Genomic DNA, 26,265 nt, shown 5'->3' with positions numbered 1-26,265 from the left:
GGCAAACACTTTTGTGACTCATATTTTCCCACTTCAAGTTCACTTCTTTCCCAACTATCCCATTTGTCTCAAAATTCTTCCATTGTCCATGCAATTGAATCTTCATTCATAAATTAAAGAATTTCAATCCTACAACTATATCAACAATCATCTCCTATTGTGTTAGAATTGAAATTTGGGGCTTTCTTGGAGGTGGTGGTGACCGATTCTTTAAGGAAGAAAAAGGGGAAGAATTTCAATTTGAAAACCCTAATTCTTTGTTTCCCATTCTTGAGGTATAGATTTCATAACCCTAGTTTGATTTGTTATTAAAATTAGGGTTCTTAGCCTTAGAGTTGGGGTTTTTGCTATTGGGGTATTCAAGTAAAACTCTAACTAAATTTGAATGATATATGGATTATTGATTGAAAGAATTTGTTGTTAGTGAGAATCCCCTTTGGTAAGAATCTCATGGTGTTTGGCTAGTGTTTATAAAATAAAGCTTTATTTTGAGAAATTGAAGATTTGTTGGAAAGTGTTTAGTAGCCAAACACCATAATCTTAGAGTTGTTGAATGTAAGTAGTTGAGTCATGGAACTCATAGATGATATGTGATTACTCTTGTATAGGTGTTGAAGATTAAATTGTTGATCTTGTAGCCTTGTTGTGTCAACTAGCCAAGTTTAAGGTGAGTGTATATGCATATAATCATGTTCTTATTACTAGAGGTCATAGGTGGGTAAATTCCTATGACCCATTTGATAGTTGTTTTGTTAGAACTAGTAGGTGGGTAAATTCCTACTAGTCAAGTTGTTTGTAAGAGCTAGTAGGTGGGTAAATTCCTATTAGCCAAACTTTCCATGACCATGTTGAAAATGAATGTATGTTGTTTGAAATGTATGAAAAGGCTAGCTTGCTAGGCTTATATGGTGCTTGATGCACAGAGTGGAAATGACATGATTATGATTATATGTGTATGCATTCACTAAGCGTTGCTTATGTTTTAGTTGTTTAACTCTCTTATAGGAGTTGGTAGTAGCAAAGGTAAAGAAGTGATCGAGTGAAGTTAGAATTTGGAAGCTCTTGCCTTTTGGAAGGTTGGCATTTTGGATAATTTGGGTAGATGATCCCTTTGGTACCCATTAGCTTTTGATACATGTTCTTTGGTCAAATCATTTTGGTAGAACTTCTGAAAAGTTGTAGTTGCATTGGAAACTTTGGTAAGGGTAGAATTTGTAACTAACTTGACAATTACCCAAGTAGGGTTATCGACCCGCTTGTGGAATTTTGTAGTCAAAAGTCTTGTAAAAAGGAATGATTTCAATGTATGGGTGATTTATATGCTCTAAAGGTCATGTTTTGGTATTCGGAAATGTTGAAGTTGAAATGGTGTTTTGGTTTAACAAAATGAGTCAAGTACATGGAAAACCTAATTTTGAACAAAAGTTTGCTGCAGGTAGCTCCACCGCGCCGCAGTGGGAGGTATCCTAACCCCACTGAGTCGCAGTGGGAGATTTTTCACTCGCAAATCAGAGATTTTCCACTGAGTCGCAGTGGGAGGTGTCCTAACCCCACTGAGTCGCAGTGGGAGGTTTTTCACTTGCCGATCAGAGATTTTCCACTAAGTCGCAGTGGGAGGTGTCCTAACCCCACTGAGTCGCAGCGGGAAGTTTTTTCGCTTGCCGATCAGAGATTTCCCACTGAGTCGCAGTGGGAGGTGTCCTAACCCCACTGAGTCGCAGTGGGTGTAAAAAAAAAAAAAATTTATTCGATTTTGTTTAAAAAGGTTTGGGTTCTTACAGGTTATGTATATGCATGAACTCATACATGTATTCTTTATCATTTGGTATGGATTATTTGATCCTATTTTTTGCATTTAGTTTAACTCTACATAATTTCCATGTCATGTTGTACTATTTGTGTAACCCTCGTGATTCCACCTTGTTGGGGTGTTACACGAACCTTGAACATACTACCCATTTTGATGTCGACCTTCTCACCCGCCGTTAAAAAAGAAAGGACGAAGTTCATTACAAGTAATACATATTTAAAAAAGGGGTTGATTTGGTTAAAAAATGTGTGTATGTTTTGTTTTGGGGAAAAAATGTAAAAAATGTGAGTTTTACCCAATGTTTTAAATACCGATACGTACCGGCCGGTATTACCCAGAATACCGGATACCGGATGGTACCCCGGTATTTTACAAACGGTATTTTGATTATACCGCCCCATGTAAATACCGGCTGGTACGAAATACTGTTGATAACGGTAAGATAATACCGGCCATAAGCATCTTTACTTAAAAAAAAAAAATTAAACAAAGGGACATCAATATATCATGAGTCACCGATCTAAATTAACACACACCATACAAAAAAAACATACCCTAAAAAAAACCTACCTAATTGTGAACAATATCATCAGCCACCACCTAAATTAACACACACCATACAACCCTTAATACCCTAAATTTCAATCGCCACCACCACCTGTTCCGAGTTGTAAACCACCACCACCTAAATTATGAACTTATTAAGGTAATTTTTCTTTATTAAGTCTCATTCTTTATGAATTTCTTTAGAATCTTGTTAAATTAAAGTATGAATCTCGAGCCAATTTTTTTAAACTTATTAGGGTATTCCATATTTTTCTGCTGGAATATAAGACTATATTAAGGTATATCTTATTGAATCTTGTTATATACTTATATGCTAGTTTATTAAAGTAAAGTATGAATCTTGTTAAATCTTGTTATATGGTCAAAAGTAGCCCTATGTATTTCATGTTAAAAACAACAGGTTTGTTACATGTATTATATTAAATTTCAAGGAAAATATATTATATATCCGGGCTATATAAAATACCGGCCGATATTTACAAAATACCTGAGGACAACTTCGGTATAATTAAAATACCGATATTTATAACATTGGTTTTACCAAAGAAAAAATAGGGGAGAAATTTTTATTTTTTCTATTATGTCAAACGGCTCGTTTGACTAGTGGTCCCCTCTCCAACTAGCCATGGCACGCTCTCTTTCCCCATTTATGTCCACCGGGTAAATTGCCTTGCTTCCACACCGTTCACCTATAAATTTGATACCGCCGGTATGAGGGAAACCGCCGGGTATATCCTACCCACTCCGTGTCCTCTTATGTGTGACAGCCAAGTCTTGTCAATGCCCGAATACAAAATGGTTTATTGTGATGACATGTCGTTATTATAAGCTTAAAGTTGACTTTAACTAATTGTGGCGGCACATGTCGCCATTATAAGTGTGTCAAAATAAGAGAATTATGAAACAGAATAGCACCAAAACTTACCTAAAAATTAATGTGTGTAATGATACCAATGGAAAAGAACATGAAGTCATAAACCTTCTCGAGGCAGGGACACATACAGGATAGCTTTAGAATGAACTTTCAAATTCAAATTAACGATATTTGGATACAAAATCAAATATTCAGGAATGTAACACACAATTGTCTCAAGGTTACTCATTTACAACGGCAACTTGTAGATACCAGAAGCAAAATGAAATAATAAAAGCACACTATGCGCGAAACTATATCCATATATGTATATAGAAAGCTGCTTTTAGCTAATATAAGGATTTCTACATCGGCCGAAACTCTAGGCCACATACAACAAGACCAGACATAGTTCCTTCGTAAGTTGCAAGTTTCAAATTTATAAAAATACAGTCATTATCAAGCTCTGATTTGAACTTCCACAAATTAATCTCCATCCATCCATCTTCCCTCTCTTTTGGACCCTCATTATCGTCACCGGTCACATTCCATGAATGTGGGGTTCTAAAATAAACAATTCGAGTCTGATTGATCTCGATCTCGGGCTGGTGTTGATCTTGTACTTTCACTGGAAAATGTAACTCACTACAATTATCTGAAAGCTTGAACACAAGGTAACATACGTATTCTGTGTTTGGTAAGAATCTTTCACTTTCAATCTTGCACTTGATACGAAATTCTTGTGTTGATAAAAGCTCAATCACCTTTTTAAATCTGGATGCATCATGCACATACAAGATATATGTTTGATTACATAGTTTTAATGATAAAATAAAATCCAAGAAAATATTGAAGTGAACAGGTATTTGTTTTATCTATTGACATAACTAAGGTGTTGTTTATTATTAGCAAAAGGCAACAAGTCAACAACCTGTAGTTAATGTGCATGGAAAAATTTAACCTGACTTTTATGACAAGTGTATAACTATTTTATGCATAAAGCAAGACCCTATTATTAAGTCATATACACATAACAAATATTTTCATATTATAAGAACCACTCGCAATTCACAAAAATGAGTTATTTTTAAGTAAGTTGCTTTTATTTGCATACGTATGTGAATGGGAAATGAACAAAAGAAAGATTAATGATAAGAATGAGACGATGTAATTGAAGTTGTCACAAAGGGCAAACCTGGAGTCGGTGGAGGGTTTCGAATCAAAAAGCTCCGTATTGGTAGAATCACAAATGGCCCCCATTGCAGAAAGCATATAATATTTTTCCTTGCTGCTCCAACTGAACAACTTTAAAAAAGTCTGAGTAAAAATACCACAAATATCATAAAAAGGAGCAGCTAGCACATGTGGCATTGGATCCGTGTTCGAAGTTAGATTCAGGCCTTGTTGAACTTCCTCTTGGTTGTTTTCTTCGTGTTTCTCCTGTACAAATATCATATCGTTATTGGTGTCTTTTTTTCTAATAATCTAATTACAACCTACATGTATATGTAAAAATATTTTTAATGTGTATACTATGCTACACAAAAGTTTAAATTAAAATTTTCATATTAATTTTCTTAAAAATTAGTTTCCATTTTATTTTAATGTACTTAAAAATTTTAAATTTAATAAACATATAATTTACTTTATAAAAGAGTAAAATAGAAATACTTTGTAATAAGAAAGAGAGTATTCTTAAACTCACATTGTCAATGACTCGAAACTCAAGGCCTTCAACATAGATCTCACGGCTACCACAATAGCGTTGTGAAAAGCTCTCTAGTAGAAACTCAACGTCAGTGTTTTTCTTGTCATTCAAAACCCGATACAATTCAATCTTCATCCACTCATCTTCTCTCCATGTTGCGAAATATGCATTTAAGGTTTCCTTGCCCATTTTGTATGCTAGGTTCACATATATTTGTTTCGCTAGAGATTTTCTTGCATCACAAAATCTAAATATGAGATGAACACCATAATTGACACCCATAGATAAAAATTGGGTTCTTATTTTTATTTGGATCTTCAAATTTGAAATATCTGATATCTCCACTATTTTATGAAACCTGCACATATTACAAGATACATATTGTAGAAGATACATATTGCAGTCTAAGTAATAGCCACTATTATGCATCACACACTTCTATATATTTCCCTATTTTAGTTACTTTTTCTTATCATACGTACAAAACAAAATAGGTAGTACTTTTTTATCTACATTTTCTATGAAGTTGAAAAAAGCTTTTCACCATTTTACTGTGACTGAATTTTGCTAGTTTTTTTACTTTAGAAACTATTCTTTGATGCATCACTAAATGACAATTTTCTTGTAGCAAACTAGTTTATGCTTCCCTCAAACCTTGTCATCTTTAAAGCTAAAAGAACCCAAACTTAACATATAAATAAGGTTTTCATCTGTGCGTGTGCACACAAACAAAAAAACAAACAAAGAGACAGGAAGGGAACCTTGACTCTGGAATAGATAGCCATTTATGTGAGTCACGATTTTCGTATGAAAATTGAATTGCGGATACCATTTCATTTCTTTCTCCACTTCTTCCGAGTGAGAACCACTATTACAAAAGACAAAAAAAGAAAGGTTTCTATTATCAGTATTATGCATAAACATTTGTAAGCCAATATAGAGAAGAAAAAAAAAAGATAGGAGATCATGGTCAATACCACTTTGCCATCAGCAATCAGGATTCCTTTGGAAAGTATGTCATAAAGATCCTTTCTCTTCATGTTAGGATGAATCCTGGGGTCTTCTGACATCAGAATTATATCTTTGTAGTCTTTAGGCAGTTCGGCCTCCCATTTTTCATGCTCTACCTATATACACATAGGTTTTAGTAAAACGTAAATTTAATTTGTTCATGAGGTCAACAGTTTTTACATATATTACAGTGAGAAATAAATTAAAAAAGATATTCACCAAATCAAAGTGGTTTCAATATAGAATCGCAACAAAATTATCTTATAAAATGTTTTTATTATGTATTTCATAAGATACATTATTCATAAAACCAGTATACTATATTTATGATACCATAAAACCCGTTTAATTACTTTAATGCGATACATTAATGTGATATAGATAGATTAGTAAAAGCAGAGAACTTACTTGGGCATCCAACGCTTTCTTGAGTTGTATTACTACATCGGCTGCCATTGGCCGTTCTTCTCTCTTTTCATTTAAGCATTTATTGGCAATTTCTGCAAATGTTGCCAATGACTCTGGACCAATTTGTTCCTTTATACCATTAAACACCATATCATCAATCTTTCCTTTTTGATATTTTCTTTTAGCTAATGGACCTAAAGATTGAGATCGATCCTTGCAGCCCTGTACCCATGCCAGTCTTCCGCACAAAATTTCAAATAAAACAACACCAAATGAATATATATCAGACTTTTCAGTTAAGAAACCTTGTTTGTCATACTCTGGGTCAAGATAGCCGGATGCACCATAAGCATTATCACTGACATGATCCATGTCCTGCGGCACTGAATCTAACGAAGACAACTCCACATTTGATATTTTCGCCTTCCAGTCGTCATGTAGTAGAATGACATGGCTTTGGATGTTCCTATGTACCACTTTCTTTAACGTTACAGCACCTCCATGGAGAAATTTTAATCCGTTTGCAACGTCGATGCATATCTCGAGCCTTTTCTTCCAAGATAGACTAGCATCATCTAGATGCTTATCAAGACTTCCATTAGACGCGTGTTCATAAACAATGATCCTTTCATCACTTTCAATACAATAGCCTACAAGACCAACGATATTCTCATGCTTATGCTTAAAAATAATATTAAGTTCTGTCCGAAATTGATGACTTCCTTGGCTAGACACGCTATCCCACCGCCTTGCCACAATGGTGCTACACCCATAGGCATTAGCATCAGCATCATAAACATGTGGAAATACTCCTTTATACATTTTCCAATATCTTCCACTTCCAACACAATTTCTTTGACTAAAGTTTTCTGTGGCTACCTTAACGTCTTCAAGTGAAACTTGGAGGGTCTTCACGAAGTTTTCCTATGAATAATTTGACCTTAAATCAACTTCATAATTCAAAAAATAATATAAATTTCATATAAACTTAGCTTGGACTCTCCAATAAATTAGTTCAGCCAGAAATCGTATTTGCACGATGTGTGGTAGTAAATGATGAGTAATTAAAAAATTATTTGTAAATTTAAGTTAGGACACCACAAAAGAGGTGACGACGAATGGATTTGACGACTGGTTCTGACTTTGAATTGTCTGAAACACACATACATATATTGAGTTTGTAATTTATTCGTAAAGTACTTCAACATAGGAATGATTAAGTAAAATCAAATTTATTAGTATATAAATAAAAAAAATGTTGAAAATTTGAATTTTTTTTATAAGACACTTAAACTCTGAGTATCTGAAAAATATGTTGCACTTTTAGTACATTGACTTACTTGAAAGTTAAGTGCCGTGGTAAGTTCTTTGATGACCATCATCATGGATGGACGTTCTGCTCTAATTTCCGCCAAACAATGATTTGCGATTCTTAAAAATGTGTCGAGCGAATCTTGAATAGGCACTCTATGTAAATTTAATACGTCTTCATCAGTTTCTTCCTTTAGCGCAGGATCTATTATTTGCTGTATTGTTCCATCATTGAAGCATCGACGAGCAATGGGTGCAAGCCCATTCTCATTTTCAACTATGTAAGCTCGATCATATGCTAACCTCCCACACAAGATCTCTAATAGAACAACTCCAAAAGAGTAGATGTCCGATTTTTTCAACTCACTTGTCTTTCCATACTCTGGGTCGTGATACGCTTTTATGCCTTCACTGTTTAAAGAGATGTGGGTGCCTTCTTCTTGACTTGCTTGGAGTAATTTCGACATCCAAAAATAAGCTATCTTTGCCTCCAAATTTATTCCTAGCAGAATGTTGGCACTCCTTATGTCAAGGTGTAATATTCCTTGCTTATGGTCCATCACAGTATGTAGATGATTGAGTCCACGTGCAGTCTCAAGGCACGTATGTAGACGTTGCATCCATGTATACTTTCCCATTTTATTAGCGTCTCTCAAATAGTCATCGAGGCTTCCGTTAGAACCATGCTCGTAGACAAGGATCTTATCATTACCTTCATCACAAAACCCGAGAAGAGAAACTATGTTGGGATGCTTATAACTTGTATGCATCTCTATTTCTTCAAAGAACCCTTCTTCTTTGTGCCTTTCTTCTCTACTAGATAAGATACGTCTTATAGCTAAACTGTTGCATCTCTTTGGTGATTCACCACTATTCTTTTCTTCTGTCGCCAACAAACTTTTGTTGTCAAAATGATCAAGTACTGCTTTATACACCATACCATTTGAGTCTAAGCCACTAAAATATTTTCTTGAAAAATTCTTGGTAGCAAATGCTATATCACTAAGCCGAAACCTTGAGAGTACCGTGGTTTCCCCCTGCAATATTTGAGTTGATAATCAATTTTCAAACTTTGGATCCGAAAGGTGAGACAATTAATACATCATAACATAAGAATTTGTAGCACACACCTAAGAACTTTAATAGTCATGTTAAGTGAGTTTTCATTTCAAAATGGAAGTCTGAAATACCAATAACCAAATCAAAAAATAATAAAATAACACCTTCTTAGGTTTAAAATAATAGAAATAATGTGGTTATAGATTCATAATTCTACAAAGGGTAAATTACACTTTGTCTTTGAAATTCGCAGTTTTTGCATTTTTTATCACTGAACTTAAATCATAGCAAAAAAACACATTAAATTATCCAATTTTTTCACTTTTGGTCACCGCGTCCTACTTTTTTAGGTTTTCTCAGTTAACGTGCCCACTTTCGTTAGTTTTTTTCTTTCACTTTTCGTTCTTCTCATTGATTCCGTGATTAAAAGTGATAACCGGCCGAACTTCAGGAACGAAAAGTGTAACTTACCAAACATTTTGTATATAAATAGTAGAAAATATTATATCTGCATATATATTTTGTATGTATCATCATCAATTCATCAACATCAATCTTATACCACATCTTTTAATAAATAAAAAAAATCAAAGCAATTTCTCTATACAATTCAAACACAATAACTAAAAAATCCTAACAACTTTATAAATAAAGCTTCCAACAAACAATTATTTCATCCAATCAAAGCTTAAAAATATTATCACCAAGAAAACATATTCAAACTTTTCTTTAAATTTTTAAAAAACTAAATCTGAAAATCATCTTCAGGATATTTTTATTAAGAAAAACTAAAATAAATATTAAAAAAATTGCACAACACTCATCAACCAAATCCAAACAATTATCAAATAACCAATTAACTATATCAACTACTTTATAACCAACAGAGTAGTCAACTCTGTAAGTTTAAAAAGGTTGTTTCAAAACTCAATAATTGAATACTAATCGATCAAAACAATATCTAAAACTTAAAGTTGGGCCGATCACTTTTAATCATGTAATCAAAGGGAAGAATGAAAAGAGCTAACAAATATGGGCAAGAACGACAAACTAACGAAGTTGGAAGAGGTGACCAAAAGTGAAATTAAGTGGATAGTTTAATGTTTTATTGCTGATTTTTAAATTTAGTGATTAAGAGTGCAAAAACTACCAACTTCAAGGACTAAAAGTATAATTAACCCTTCTTCAAATACATATGTCCATGGTTCAATGATATGGGTTATATGTTCATATATCTGATTAACAACATGAATGATGTAAAATATCTACTTACTTGAAATTTTAATGCATCTTGCAGTCTCTTTATGACAGTATCCATTGTTGGACGTTTGGCTTGAGTTTCTGCCAAACATTGATATGCGACCTTTGAAAATGAATCAAAAGATTCTTGATTCGGTCCTCTGTTTAGTGTAAAGATATGTTCATCATCTTCTTCTATCATGCAAGGATCTATCAATTCCTTTAATGTTCCCTCGTTGAACCGTCGCCGCACAACAGGTGCAAGCCCCAGGTCGTATTCCTTAATGTATATCGAATCATAGGCCAATCTCCCGGATAGGATCTCAAATAAAACTACTCCAAATGAGTAAACATCTGACTCTTTCTTATACTTGGATGTAGTGAGATATTCCGGATCCATGTACACTTCTGTGCCAGCAATATTTTTGGTATAGATAGTGCTCGCTTGTTGATTAGTAGGGTGGAATATGGAGAGCCCAAAGTCAGCAACCTTTGCTTTCATATTCTCATCCAACAAAATATTCTCGCTCTTTATATCTCGATGTATTATCCTTGGTTTACCCTCCATGTTGGTGTGAAGGTAACTAATTCCATGTGCAATGTCGAGACATATTTTTATTCTCTGCGACCAAGTAAGATTAACTTTTTTATCTGTGCTTCCGAAATACTCACTAAGGCTTCCTTTAAAAGCATACTCATATATAAGAATCATTTCGCGATCTTCTCTAGAAAAACCAAGAAGAGAGACAATGTTTGAATGCTTACATCTTGTAAGCAATTCAATCTCCCTTAAAAACCCTTCTTTACCTTGCTCGTCTGACCTCTGGAAGATGCGTTTAATAGCTACAGTTTTGCTTTTCTTGACAGGTTTATCTTTACTTCTCCCTTCCACCGATGACAAACTTTGGATATCTAAAACGTCAAGTCTTGCTTTATACACTTTACCAAACCCACCACACCCTACAACCATTTTTTCATCAAAATTATTTGTGGCCAACCATATTTCGCTTAGCGGAATCTTCAGAAAGTGCATCTACAAAATTCAGTGACAAGTGAGTATTTAAGCTTGTACATGATAGCAGGATGATGATGAAATATGAGGAAAATGTGTAACTAACAACTTTTTTAAGTTATCTACAAATATAACAAAGAATCTCTATACTTTCAATTAAAAAAGATTGAACGAAATTTAATTCAAGAAAATATACTAACAATCACAAAACATCATTATAAACGAAAATACAGAAAAATGGGGCAAACACCTAACTAATAATTATCGAGTAACTAATTTCAGACTTGTTACCATCATACATTGAGAATTGATACAAGATTCATATTTTTTCACGGTTTAAGAGCAATAGTGCAAGCTAAAGGTAGAAACACAGTTTCAGAAAGATCCCCAACTCGTAAACAAAGCAAAGTTGTCAAACAACACAACCAAAATTAACAAAAGCATATTTTTCAAAACTACACCTTTTTGATTCAACCTTGTTGGGTAAGGGTCTCTTATCTTTATCTTGTTCAATATATTTGTTTTTCAAAACCAATTTATAGTATCAAATTTTATTTTCAAGAAACTTCAAACATATTAGATATATTAGTTTCTATAAGTTTTCATAGTATTAGTTTTCATGTATTAGTTTAGTAGACTCTATAAATATAACCTCTTGTAATCATCTTAATCGCACAATATCAATCAATACAATAGTAGAACAACAATTACAAGTTCAACTAAATATACCATGAGAAAATAATTAACCTGGTGAAAAATCAATTTTACATACCACAATCACCTCAAAACTAAGCAAAAAGAGATAATTACCTTCAAGCGGTTCGATGATATCCCTTCCTTCGCATCTGCTAAATGCACCTTCTATACAAATTGCCACAACATAAATAAATACATAGACATAAAAAATAATCAATAATGACATAAGGATTAAGAAAATCATGACAAACAACATGATAATCTTACATGATTTTCATGTTTCCATTGAAGTTCCAATGCTTCCTCAAGTTCTTTGACAATCTGATCCATAGTTGGACGCTCCATAAGTTGTTGATTCAAGCACTTGTATGCTATTTTTAAAAACAAAGTCAACGATTGTTCATCCATTTGTTTCTTTAGATTAGGGTCAATGATCTCATCTAATTCTTCTTTAACACGATTGCCTTCAATCATCGGTTTCTTCCCGCAAAGCACTTCAAACAGTAATACCCCGTAAGAGTATACATCATATTTTGGTGTTATAATGCTTTTGGAGCCAAGGTAGCGAGAGTACCGAATGCGATGCCTCCAACTTTGAGGATATTTTGTGGAAAGTTCAAAACCAAATATCTTAGGTTCCCAATCTTTATCTAAAAGTATCTTAGACGTATTAATATCGCAATGTATGACATCATAATGGATATGATTCAATGCACGTGCAACGCCTAAACATATTTGCAGTCTCCGGGACCAATTGAGAGTTGGATTACATAGATGTTGGTCAAGAATCCCATGAAATGCTTCCTTGTAAATGATGATCTTTTCATTATCCTGATCATAATACTCTAAGATAGAGCTGATATTTTTATGCTCGAGACTAGAAAGCATTGAAATCTCTGTCTTGAAGTCAACATATCCTTCCACAGACTCACTACCTAACCGCCATGCAGCAATATCCATGAACTTGCTATCCCGCAAGAGTTGTCCTTTGTACAACTTTCCTGATCCACATTCCTTTAAGAGACTTTCATCGGACAACTTGGCTAAAATCTCTTGAAGGAGTTCCTAAGTAGAACAAAGAGCAAAAATGGCGGGTATGAGAAAATCAGAATCAAAATCCGTTTGAGAGATATTGTCTGAGTTCGTGAATTTTTTTCTGGTTACATATAGGGATTTTAGTGATTGTTATGTAATAGAGTTTATCTATACGTGTTAAATGTGTCAAGATGGAAAGTAATTAAAGAAATATAAGTGTATTCAATACGGTCATTTTTATATGTTCCAAGAATGGTCGCACACGATTTACAATAAAAATGCTAGTTGAACTTGGAAATGTATAAATGCTAGAAAAAAAAAAATTAGAACGATGAACTGACTTAAAACCAAAAAACAAGTCAAAATCGGGTCAGGCACCAAAACACCCTAGGCCAACCCATTTGACCATGGGTCATACAAAAGGTGACCCATGAAGGGCCCTAAGTTGGTCAAACACACCGGGGGGGGGGGTGATTGGGGGAACTTAAGAAATTTTTATTCCCTCCTTCATTGAAAAAAGTAGAAACCTAGAATCTTTCCTCCTATAAGTAGAAGGCTTTGTTAGTTTTTCCCTAGTTATCACATCCACGCACTGCCGCGGAAAATACTTACACGACAAGTTTTGGATACGAACAAATATAGTAATATAAGTAATACAAATACATACGTTACAAATCTTTAAACCTAAATTTAAAAAAAAAAAACTACAAAATCTGTTACGATAATAAAAATAAAGTATAATAATAAAAAAATGTATAAAAACATATAACCAAACAATAAACTACATTAATGCAAGTAATAACACTCTCAAGATATGATGTAATATAGTTTCTTGATTTAAATATTACATGAATTTAGGACATACTCATGATGATAGTTATTGACGATGTACCCCTTTGAATAACTATAAGAAGAACATACAATACGGAGCAACCTCACGCACGGCATAAGCACGAAGGTGCTTAACTCGATAAGATCAACAAAAGGATTAACATAAATCCTTCCCGAAGATAAACACAATCCTTGCCTAGTCCGGAATGTTATAAGGATTATCTTTTAAGGAAACTAAATCGGATAAACATGATAAGTAGAGTTTGATTCAAGTGTCAACCTGCCGAACATCCAAGGTTAACACAAAAGAAAAAGAAGAAGAACTAAGGGTAAAACCTGGATTTGCTAGAAGAACGAAGAGACATAGGCACATAGCAGCGATAAGAGAAGCAACACATAAAAAGAGGCTTGAGAAATACTACAACAAGCGAAGGAATCCCACTTCATTCAAAGTTGGTGACTATGTCCTTCGTCTAAACAGTGCAAGTCAGGTTAAGTACACAAGAAAAATGGGACCAACATAGGAAGGCCCATATCAAGTTCAAGTAGCCTTCGGCAATCAAGCGTACAAGCTAACAACATGAGATGGCAAACCAGTGGACCGCACATGGAACAACTCCAATTTACGAAAATTTTATCAGTAAAACTGATTATTTTTTGTACCTAAGTCATAATAAATAGATAGAACTCACAATGTGACAACTATCCTTTTTAGAATAAATAAAGCAATTGCAAAAAGCAATGCATTTTCCTTATAAGAATGGTCGCCCCCTTACGTATTTTCTTTCACCACCACGATCGTTACGATTAAACTTATAAAGACGTGTTTCTCTGAGAAAAACGCATGTTCAAGGGGACGCCCAAATAGCGTATAATTAGAAACCTAAGGACACCGTCCTAGGATTATAATATGCATAAAGCACAAAGACGCGGAGCAACCAAGGGAGACCCTTCACAACCACGCATATATAACAAATATGAAAAGAAACACCGTAGGGGGACCCTTCGGGACCATGCACACTTCAAAAGAAGGAAAATAAAATATTAATAAACATATCCATTATGACATTAACAAACAACAAAATCTATATAATCTATTTTTCTTGCACACATCGGAAACATTTTCCAAGCAGTTGCCGTTTCTACCAAGCGTTTTGCAGCCTCAGGATCAGCAAGAGTAGTTTGATAAATGCGAGGAATAACTCCTTCCTCCAGTTCTTCAATTGCTCCTTCAGAAATTGAATCTTCGACTGAGTAGTTTGAGTCCTCACACTTGTCACCCCACACCTTCCTCACCCCATCAACATAAATGTTATTCTCCGACAGTCGCTTCTCGGAGTCATCAAGCTTCTTGGCCAAATCCTCAAAAACTCCCTCTGGCTCCTTCAGTTTCTCTTGGTATCGTCTATTGGAGCAACGAAGGGCAATCAAAGGGATAGACTTTTCCATATCATGGGACAAATGACAAATCTTATCACCGGCACACTTGATGTCACCCTTTAGGCGCGCTTCCCTACCCTTCACTTTTACAAGTTCTCAACGGAGACGAGCCCACTCATATCTCAAATCACGATATGATGGGTCTACCTCGGAATCAGAATCTGTAAAAACAACCGGATGTTTGCTTTTCACAGCCGACCTTTTCCGACGACCCTCACAATATGTAGGGGCAGGTTTTCCACCAGCAGAGGTGCCCGCCTCATTAGGCAAGGAAATTCTTTTCGCCTTAGAACGCGCCATCAGAGATTCGAAAATATTAGATAGGAAATTTTCTTGCAATATTGATCGAAACAAAGAAGATAATAATCTTGGAAAGTGAAGGGACAAAGCTTTAATAGCCCTCACCTACCACTCCGGTTATCGTGCATAAATGCGTGTGACCTCCACTATCTTTTGCATTTACCCAGAAATAGTCCCTCCCCATATGGTCACCGCTCTTTAGTCCTTGGATGACGAATAAGAGATCTCTTTTGGTCCTTCATGACATGGTTAAAAATTTCTAAGCACGAGAATAGTCTAAAATTACAGTCTTCCGAGCCTCTAACATTAGACTGGGGGGCTTGACGATGTACCACTCTGAGCCACTATACGAAAAATACAACTACGAAACACTGTCACGAAGGACAGAAACCCGAAGGTGGTCGACTCAAGTAAATCGGCTAAAGGATTAACATAAATCCTTTCCAAAGATAAACACAATCTTTGCCTAGTCCGGAATGTTCTAAGGATTATCTCCTAAGGAAACTAAATCGGATAAACATGGTCAGTAGAGTTTGATTCAAAGAATAAATAAGGAAAACTCTAACCTTCTACTCCAAGGAACCTCCGCCTATAAAAGGAGGATTCCTCCACAATTCGATATACAATATCAACACACAATACCATATGATCACGGATCGACCAAAACCCTAACTAAAGTCGAACAAGCTTCGACATTCACATCAAACAACCTTCGTTGGCGTAAAGGAGCACCGCTCCTACCTTCGGGGAATCGCCAACAAAACCTAAAAATCCCTTAGGGTTCATCCTCAAAACATCTCCACCCATTCACTAGGCTTGCACGATTCGGTGCACAATCAATTATTATTATATAATCAAAAGGTTATATATAATGTTAGTGCATGATTCTCAGTGACATGAGCATTCTAGATATGTGAAGTATATTTATTTATAAGTTCAAGTCTTGTAATTATCTTGTAATTACCGTTTGTCCATAATATTACCTTGGCATATTTTGTTGAGCCAATTGGGATCCATTTATGTTTATGTGTTTGTTTATTATTTGTATTTTGCAGGTTTTAGATATAACATGTAAAGAGTCATTAAGTTAATATTGTTTCTGCGTTCAACAGCAGTTGAGATATTAACTTAATGTACTTCCAAAGGGAAGTTAAGATAATTGTGTTTCTGCGTATTTACTGCAGTATAAACATTATCTTAAATACACACTTCCAATAGGTAATATAGACGACGTTGTTTCTGCGTATTCACAGCAGTTGAAATGTTGTCGAAGGCTAATGCTAGTTCTGCGTATATTTACAGCAGTTAAAGCATTAGTTGAGTTAATGTCGGTTCTGCGTCTTGACAGCAGTAAAGACATTAACTCTAAGTACAATGTTGGTTCTGCGTCTTGACAACAGTAAACATTTACTCAACATATCCTAAGTGTTATTTGAGGGTTCTTAGGAACGAGCAAAAGTTTTGCTTGTTCAAGTAAGAACACTCAAATGGAGACCATTTGAGAGTTTCTAAGAAACAACCAAAAGTATGCTTGTTCTCAAGAACTCTCAAATGGTTTGAGAGTTTCTGTGGAAACAAGCAAACGTATGCTTGACCACAAAAACACTCAAACTGTTTTGTGTGTTCAGGGAAACACGCAAACGGCCAAAACCCTAATGGGCCTGGACTTAAAGAAACACGCAAAGCCCAGTTAGATTTGCATGTTCCTGAAACACTCAAATGGGCATTTGCGTGTTCCAGTCTTTGCCTATAAATATGGGTGTGTGTCATGCGTGTTCAAACAAGAGTGTAGAGAGAGAAACGAGCAAATCCTAGAGAAAGAAAACCAAGAATATGCACGGGATTGGGCCTTGTTGCTGTTGTTGTCTCTAAACTTTTGATAATTAAATGGATGAAAATGTTGATGTAGGTTCACAAGGCTTGAAATGACTAAAAAAGATTACAAGAAAGTCTAAATGAATTTACAGAAGAATTACACAAAGTTTGGAGCTATCAAGATGAAGAAAATAGAGCTATCAAGATGAAGAAAATAATGTTTATGTAGAGCCAATGATGTTGTCTTGGTATTCATCACTTCTTCATACAAAGTCCACTTCCGACGAGTAAGTCGTCCACAGAACCACGAGAAAGAGACCTACAACTCTGAGTCTACAGCGTATTTGACACAAAGAATGGGCATGCAACGCAATAAAGGTAACTTATGGAAGCCGGGAGCAATAAGCGACACAACGAAAACTTATGCGACGTATAAAAGGTAAAACAAATTGGTCGAAAATGTCATCCAAAGGTCGGATATGCGACACATATAGCCGATGAAAAGCTAAATTGTTAACACTATTAATACAAGACGAGACCCTAATATATGACCCATGATTTTCCTTTGGTCGATTTTAGGCTTCCTAGAGGCTATCTTCAGATTAAAGGTTCTCCAACAACGAGGATTTAACCGGTAGATTAGACATCATTCGGTTACGTTCATGATCTGTTTATATTGTTGTAGAAAAATGAGGAAAGATTTCAATAGATACTTTAAAAAAACCCTAAATTGGTCCCATCTTAGACTAATTGAAAAAAAAAAAAGTTAACATCTAAACAAACACAATTACCATTAAAACAACATTGAGCCTGATTCACTTAGATTCCAAAGGAAAGAGGGAGGGAGGGGGTGGTCTTTACAATCTTATATATGTTGTTATTTGCGTGTTAAAACATACATATTGCAACTTTCTTTTTGAAGGTCTAAATATGTTGCCAAGGTTTATTCTCAGCAGGAGAGTTTAGTTTCCCTTGATACCTTCACCACAGATATTAATATATATATTAAAAACAAAGGTACGGAAATACGTGTAAAGAATAGTAACGGGTCATTTTATTTCTTTGGGCCCGTTTTAATTTCTTAATGGACCAATTCATTTTCTTTTGGACCGATCTTATATTCTTAATTTTGGGCTTGACAAATTATGTTTTGATTTTTTAAGTTGCTTCCAATTTATTTATAAAAGATCACTTATTTTAATTGCATATTATTATTTTTTAAGTTTGTAATATTTTTAAAATTATCTCATCTTAGCACAAGTGAACTATTACATAGTATATATACACATAACAATAGGGTGTATGTTTTGAATATATACACCTAACCATCTCCGAAAAATTTGTTTGCAATAATTATTAGTTTCAATGTTATTTCGGTTGATGTTTTATTATTATGGATTATTTTTGTTTCAGTTTCTATTTTCAATGATTTGGAAAATTAGCTTTAATTATGTTTGTATTATTAATTTTTTTTTTATTTTAAATATTCTACTTTCATACTTATTATCTTTTAGAATTTATATAACATATTAATCTGTCATAAAATTATACTGTTGATTTTTTATAATTTATAATTGTTTACCCATTAAAAAATCAATATCAACTCAGGTTTTGAGCTAAATAATGTTTCTAAAAGCATGTAATAATTTTTACATAGTACGGAACACAATAAATATAATGTCTCCCGAGGCAACGCCCGGATAACGTATCTCGTTACACTTAAAAAACCTTATATAAATTCATAAGGCTTATTTTGGAAGTACGTTTCTCAAGAACAACAATAAGAGAGTTACATATCCATACCAAATTAACAAACATACCTCTTTGGTGGGTGGTACCTTCTTAGGTGTTCTGGATCGCGGAAAATTTCTCTGCAAGAGCAAGTGTTGTTTAAATATACTTGTGATTCAATCATATGGGCTTCATAAATGGCAAACACATTGAGTTAACTCCTAGAGTTTTTAACTACTAGTCACTCAAATGAGTCACCATGTGCTACACAGGTTATGAAGTTTGAGCTCTTAATACTCAAAACAATATGAACCGCTTGGAAATGATCATAATAATTATACGACGGTTTATAATTTCGAAGTTTAACAATTATCAAAAAAAATTATTCATTCCTTGGAATATATACTAAGAAGTTATTAACAAGTTGAGTTCTGTTATTTTTTTTAATTAGACATTATATGTAATACCAAATTCAAACATTTAAATAAAAAGAAAAAATATATTGCACTAACCTCGAAATGTTAATTATACATACAAATAATAAAATGATAAAAATAACTCTTTGGTGTTCACCTTATGCTGTCGTCTCTGTGCCTCCTGCAAGTGCAAGTGTTAAGTGTTGTTTAGATATACTTGTGATTCGATCATATCATAAATGGCAAGCACAATAAAAAATACTCAATTAAGTAACCATGTGCCAGTTAGGGTATGAAGTTTTTGGTAATTTAAACTCATAACAATATGAACCGCTTGGATTGCTCAAAGTAATTAACAATTCCGCACTTTACCAAATATCAAAGAATTTAATACTAGTAAGTTATTAATTTTGATCAAAAATTGCATTATTACTTTTATCTTTTATTTATCTTTTTATTTGTATCTTGTAAATTAAGTGTTTGAACGTTTCACTAACCGTAGGATAATAATTGGTTATATAAAAATAAAAAATATACTGTACCACACTAACCGTAGGATAAAGAGTTCCGTATGTAGTATATCGTTTAATGGACCCACGCGACCCCATTTCTGCAGAAAAACACCAAGCTAATGACGGAAACAGTAAATGTTAGTAAATGTCAGATGGAACTGGATCCGGTGAAGCAAAGGGGGTTTGACTTTTGGTTGGTGACCAGATGAAGAATGCTTACTTTGGTAGTCAAAGAAATCTATATATATATACGACTTAGAAAAAACAATTCATATATCTTCAAAAAAAACAAAAACGTGCCAAAAAGTCGACTACAAAGAGGGATTTCATATTTAATCATTATTTAACATTGAATTTTTATGTTATTGTTAGTATTATTTATATTATTTTTGTTTGTTCTATATTATGAGTTTATCATGACTTCTTTTTTGACAACAAAAAATAAAACCACATTAGTCTATTTTGAAAATCTTAAAACAACACATGTTAATCATCATCTACGACTCCATGTTGTGCATGTATGGACAGTTTCATAGTGGAATAACCCAAAGAAAATCAAACGCTCGAGATGGTATTTGTTGATGAATTGGTATGTACTTTTCAAATTACAGTTTTCGAAATTATATTTTTCTTTAGTTTAAATTGTTGTTTGTGTTTGTCTTAAATTTAGATATAACAAACTACAAATTTTTTATTTAACTAAAGTTGAATAAAAAAAATGGGGTTAACTAGATACAATATTTATATGGTGTTCCTTTTCATATGTTTCCTTATTTAGTTTTCGTAATTATAGTCTAAAATCGTTGTTTGTGTTTGACTTAAGTTTAGATATAACAAATTACAAGTTTTTTATTTAACTAAAGTTGGAAAAAAAAATGGGTTAACTAGATTAATCATTTTATGTTTAATTTTTAGGTACTTTAATTTTATTCAGTATCTATTTAATATACTTGAATTTCAATTTTTTACCTTTGATTAATATATTTTGAGACTATCCGTCCATTGGACAGACTTGAACACTAGTTTATTATAAGAGAGAATAGCCTAAATAAACAAAAACCATCTAAAATATATCAAAATAGCCAAGTTTTTTCAACTTTACAAAAAAATACCCACAAAGTCGTAAAACTTCAAGGAGGAGTTGCAAATCGCAACCAAGGATATGCAAACATGGCTTGCGATCCTCAAGCAGTCCTTGCGATTTTGACTTTTTTGACGTTATGTATAAGGGTTTTTGTGAGATTTCTTAGTATCCGCAAGCTAGTGTTTAAATATTTAGAATACATATATCAATATAAATAAATATTTGTATCACTTGTCATCAATCGGTGTAAGGTCCCGTTGACCCTTGAACATCGAGATCTGTACGAATCCAGGTGTGCGGAATCCACCTGAATCCGTTCTTGAAGCTTTTGACAAAATCACACATATATCTGATAAAAATAGGAGATAAACAATAATAATTCCTTTATCATTAGTCGAATGATTACAATAATGAATTCGTTTATAATACATCTTAACGATTAGGGATTACAATCAAAAAGACAACTCTTGATAATGAATTACTTTGTGGACACGGGGCAAAGATCTCTACCCCGATCCGTGAATAGTTTTTTGACTAGTCTAAAACGATTAAACTGAAACCCTAGACCTATAATACATATATATACTGACACATAATATGAATGGGCTTGGGCTTAAGGTTGTATACTACATTTCACGTATACTTCAATAATGTCTTATAGGCATTTTAGTATAGACATTGTAATATAGACATTGTAGTATAGAGAATGTAGTATAAATAACATCTCATAGAGATTAATGTAGTATTGACATCATCTCATATACAACCTCTCATACACAATGTAGTATAGATAATGTCTCATACACAATGTCTCATATAGCAACCTCTTGTCCTGAATTGCATTGAAGCAGACAATAATATGTGCACGGAAATTGCACCAACAGACTCCCCCTTTTCCGGTGCAATCAATTTCGTTGAACTCTGATATACATTACTTATAGAAAAACTTGCTGCATCAACAGACTCCCCCTTAACTAATGATATCGGGTCTTCTGTGTTGAAACTCGATCTTCTGGCACTACACTCTGATCTTCAAACTGCAAAACCCCTATATCTTTATGACAACTAACTAACCCAATACATCTCATCGTAGTTCTCCCCCTCAACAGTAGCCACATCCGAATTAAGCATTGCAATCTTCCACCCTTGGATCATTGCCCGAGAAATTAATCACGTCTTGCTTAATGAGCATATAATAAAGAAGTTGAATTTCCAACAATTAACATCAAATCAATCAGCTCTCACAAAGATAAGAAACTCTACAACCTGAATCACAAAATGTAGAACCATAAATCCTGTCTCAACTACCAGTATCTGACTCTGTCTCGTACCTTCACAACTCTACCAATCACCAGAAGTCTTTCCTATCAGATCTCCCCTTCAGTTATATACACCGCCAAATAACATAGAGATCTTAATCTCGCAACCGACATCAAAAATTGCCTGATTATCATCTCTATATTTTTATAATATAAATAGGTTCAATCTTCAAATACTCAACTATAAGTAACAAGCTTCATTGCTCCAATATTTCAACAAAGTTTTCACAACCACTATATAAAAGATCATCTTGTTGAATGATATCAATCAAATCAGAAAACACTATGACCTTTATTTTTACTCGAACATTCAATACATTAAGCACACCATTATCTATAGTCAGATCTTGGTATGTCTTTCAAGTAACAAAGAGTTTTGCTTAGAAACTTGGAGGTAAACCTGAAAGTTTTTATCCCCCTCTTTTCTCTGCAACAAACTCTAAATATTAGCCCATCATTGTTCGTCTTCGGTTTTAGTTATCTCCCATTCTTCACTTCATTTTTTCCATGAAACTGGTCCATAAATATTCAAAACCTATCTCATTAAGAAATTCATACGAATTTATAAGGACTTAGGTTAAATCAGCTTAAAACTTGAACATACTTGATCAAAAACTTCATACGGCCACAAGTCCACAATAAACAAAATAATAAACTCCATTTCAATTGATCAAAATTCTTGCAAAGCTTTTGTCGTATACATCACAATTAATTCTCAGATACCCCGCTTTGCTCAAATACTTCATTACTTTTTTTCTAGATTCATTCAGCCTCCAGTAATAAGACCTCAAGCTATTAATTGCCAATTGCGAGACTCCATATCTCATCACGTATAGAATCTTCGCATAGCCCCAATCAAGAATTCAATCACGCGATAGAGAACAACAGTGTATTAATCATCAATCACGTACAAAGTTGTTAACCACGTATAGAGATATCAACTAGGGATGAGCATTTGGACCAAAACCCGTGACCCGCCCGTGACCCACCCGTGACCCGCCCGTGCCCGACCCGGTTAGACAACATCTCATAGAGAATGTAGTATATCAACTAGTATAGAGAATGTAGTATAAATAACATCTCATAGAGATTAATGTAGTATAGACAACATTTCATACACAACCTCTCATACACAATGTAGTATAGATAATGTCTCATACAACAACCTCTTGTCCTGAATTGCATTGCAGCGGACAATAATATGTGCAGGGAAACTGCACCAACAATATATCATTAATGATATGAACATTACACCAAATAGAGTATACATCTGATTGGCACGGGGTATAGATCTCTACCCCGTGCGAGATGAATAGTTTCTGTTGCAACTCAAACCATTAACCCTAAATTGTAACCTAAGTTTTGTATATATAGGCTGCTACATGGGCTGGGTTTCTATCACGTTTGTGGGCTTCGAGTTCCTTCGCACAAACTAGTTGCCTCGTGCTGATGTCATCACGAGGTCATGTTGACGTCATCACAACCTTGATGATGCCTTCTCTTCACCATAATCAGCCCTTGGAATTGCATTGCAACGGACAATAATCTATGCACGAAACGTGCATCTGCAAATTACTTTATTTCAACAATTACTTACAAAGTCCTTGTGTTCGACCTCGGTTTTCCAAGTTAACTATATTGCATACGATCGGGTACACTGCCCGCAAGTGTGTAGTAGACAGTAGCTAGGTATTTCGTGATTATAAATTTTAAAACTCGAAATTACACATCAAGTTTTTGGTGCCAATGGCAGAGAGTTAATTTAAGTAGTTGTTTAATTTTGTAGTTCGATCCTTTCTTGTATTCATTTACGAGAAAGTTACTTGCTTTCTTAGTTAGCGTAATTTAGTGTTAATATTTTTATTATTTTCTTTATTGTTTAGTTTTTCTTTTTCTCTTGTGCTTTTCACGGGGTGTGCTAGTGTTTGTTTTGCAGTATTAGTGTCAGCTATGGCCGATCAAGACTATGAGTTGGAGGGAGAATATCCGGACGAGATTCGATACTTTAAGCAATTACCCAACGAAACTTGGTATGAAGCATGGATGAGGATTAGATATGTAGTTGGTAAGTTAAACACGAACAACATTTTTGTTTGTGAACTTATTACGATTTATGAGCGTGGGCTAAATGACGAATCATACGAATTATAAGCGAAGAATGTGTAGGGATGAATACGGATGAGGTATTTGATTATTTGGAAGAATTTATACAATCTAACGAATTTGTGTATGAGCCCAGAAATGAAACAATATGGCAAGAAGAGTATGAGACTGATGAAACAACGGAAGCTTATGATCTCTTGGAAAATGAATCTCATACTCAAACTCCTGAAAGCCAAAAATATTTAGAGATACAAGATTCCATTCAAATCCTGAACACTGATGAAATAGAGGTAACCACATGTCTGTCTTTAGCAATCTGATTTTGGTGAAGTGATAATGGTATAACTGAAACAAGAATTCATGGAATCGGGAGATGGTGTTAGTAAGATAGTGGCACAAGAGCTGGAATCATGTCCACAACTTTTCATTGGAGTTGACTTGAAAGAAGATGAATATTGTAACACCCCACCTTACCACAACATGATATTGTCCGCTTTGTCAGCAAGCTCACGGCTTTGTTTCTGGTTGCTCAGGCAAACGTCCCAGAAGGGTCACCCATATGGCATTACTGCCACCCGAGCATGTTTAACTATGGAGTTCTCCTTTCATCCACAGCCAATACTCCCAAAACGCGTTGTGTTATGTAAGGTCAATGATATTAGTTATAGCCACCCTTGTATGTCAGCGATGTATGCTTTCACACCCCCTCAACACAACTCAACGTCCTCGTTGATTCATGCAAGCGATGTATGCTTTCACACCCCCTCAACACAACTCAACGTCCTCGTTGATTCATGCAAGTGCGCCATATACTCCCAACAATCCCAAGGGCTGCTCTGATACCACTTGTAACACCCCGCCGTACAATAACACAATACTGTCTGCTTTGCCAGCAGGCTCATGGATTTGTTTCTGGTTTCTCGGGCAAACGTCCCAGAAGGGTCACCCACATGGCATTACTGCCACCCGAGCACGTTTAACTGTGGAGTTCTCCTCTTATCCACAACCAATACGCCCAAAACGCGTTGTATTATGTAAGGCCAATGATATTAGTTATAGCCAGGATTCCCCTTGTATGTCAGCGATGTATGCTTTGATACCCCCTCAACATTATGTGAAATGATGATTATGTGATGATGTTTAGGTAATGTGGACTTCTAAACTATATGAGATGTGAAATCGAGCTCGTAATTTAGATGTGAAAGTGTTAATCTTAACCCGTGCTTGCCCTTGCCCGGCTAGTGCGTAGATGTGGTTGCTTGGGTGGCTCCTTGCAACATGGTCAAAGATGTGAAGAGTAACTTGTAACACCCATCGTTTAAAAATATGGATTTCCAAAAACTTTTGCCTAACTTTTGCCTAAACTTTAAGAGTCCATTTATAACGGAGAACCATCGGTTGCCCAACATTGCCCAACATTAAACAACTGACATTATAGTAAATACAAATGATAAATATCTAAACATAAATCAGCGTCTAATGCGAGCAGCCACTATTGGTAAACTACAGCCAGCTTCAAGATCATATACCCATGCCTTACATCTTCTCACATCTACATGCTCGCTATTGTTGGACCTAAGGGCACAACAAATTTTAAAAGAGCAAGTGTTAGCTAACGAATTAGCTAAGTAAGATAACACATAGTTTATAAAACATTTGTCCATTTAAAACATTATAGAAAAGTCATATTTCATATTAAAGACACATATCATCACAAGTCATCACATATATCATATCACATCTCGCATTACACATCTTTCATATAGGATGGGTCATCCTAAATGTGACTAGTCATCTTCTGCATCTTCACATATATCATCTAAACATCTTTATAGTTGTGACTTAAGTCACGCATCTCATATAACATATACATCTTTGTAAGTGTGACATAAGTCACACCCGACTAGATGGACAAACCTTACGGCTGTACATCAAGTCGTCGACCTAGTGAAGGAAGAAGTTCACAGACTTCACCCAGAAAAGGACCCTCATGCAGTTTAACTAC

At 34.6% G+C, this 26,265-nt stretch overlaps 1 protein-coding gene across 2 annotated transcripts in view; it reads right to left on the bottom strand.

Annotated features, from left to right (window-relative positions):
* Window positions 1-19,942, bottom strand: part of LOC122602754 — an 84,204-nt gene extending 64,262 nt beyond the window's left edge. Inside the window, exons 1-7 of one of the 2 annotated variants that reach the window (XM_043775346.1) lie at window positions 19,794-19,942; window positions 19,400-19,423; window positions 18,916-18,966; window positions 11,942-12,739; window positions 11,789-11,839; window positions 10,001-10,999; window positions 7,698-8,705 (exon numbers count right to left, since the gene is read on the bottom strand). In XM_043775346.1, the coding sequence (XP_043631281.1) occupies window positions 7,698-8,705; window positions 10,001-10,999; window positions 11,789-11,839; window positions 11,942-12,739; window positions 18,916-18,966; window positions 19,400-19,423; window positions 19,794-19,850 (2,988 nt within the window). In that variant the 5' untranslated portion in view covers window positions 19,851-19,942. The remainder of the gene's footprint in view (window positions 1-7,697; window positions 8,706-10,000; window positions 11,000-11,788; window positions 11,840-11,941; window positions 12,740-18,915; window positions 18,967-19,399; window positions 19,424-19,793) is intronic. The other variant, XM_043775347.1, reaches the window with a different exon arrangement.
* Window positions 19,943-26,265: the final 6,323 nt, after the last annotated feature.

The sequence above is a fragment of the Erigeron canadensis genome, chromosome 6 (genome assembly GCF_010389155.1).
Source record: "Erigeron canadensis isolate Cc75 chromosome 6, C_canadensis_v1, whole genome shotgun sequence".
Taxonomy (NCBI): domain Eukaryota; kingdom Viridiplantae; phylum Streptophyta; class Magnoliopsida; order Asterales; family Asteraceae; genus Erigeron; species Erigeron canadensis.
This window is presented reverse-complemented; position numbering and strand designations above follow the sequence as displayed.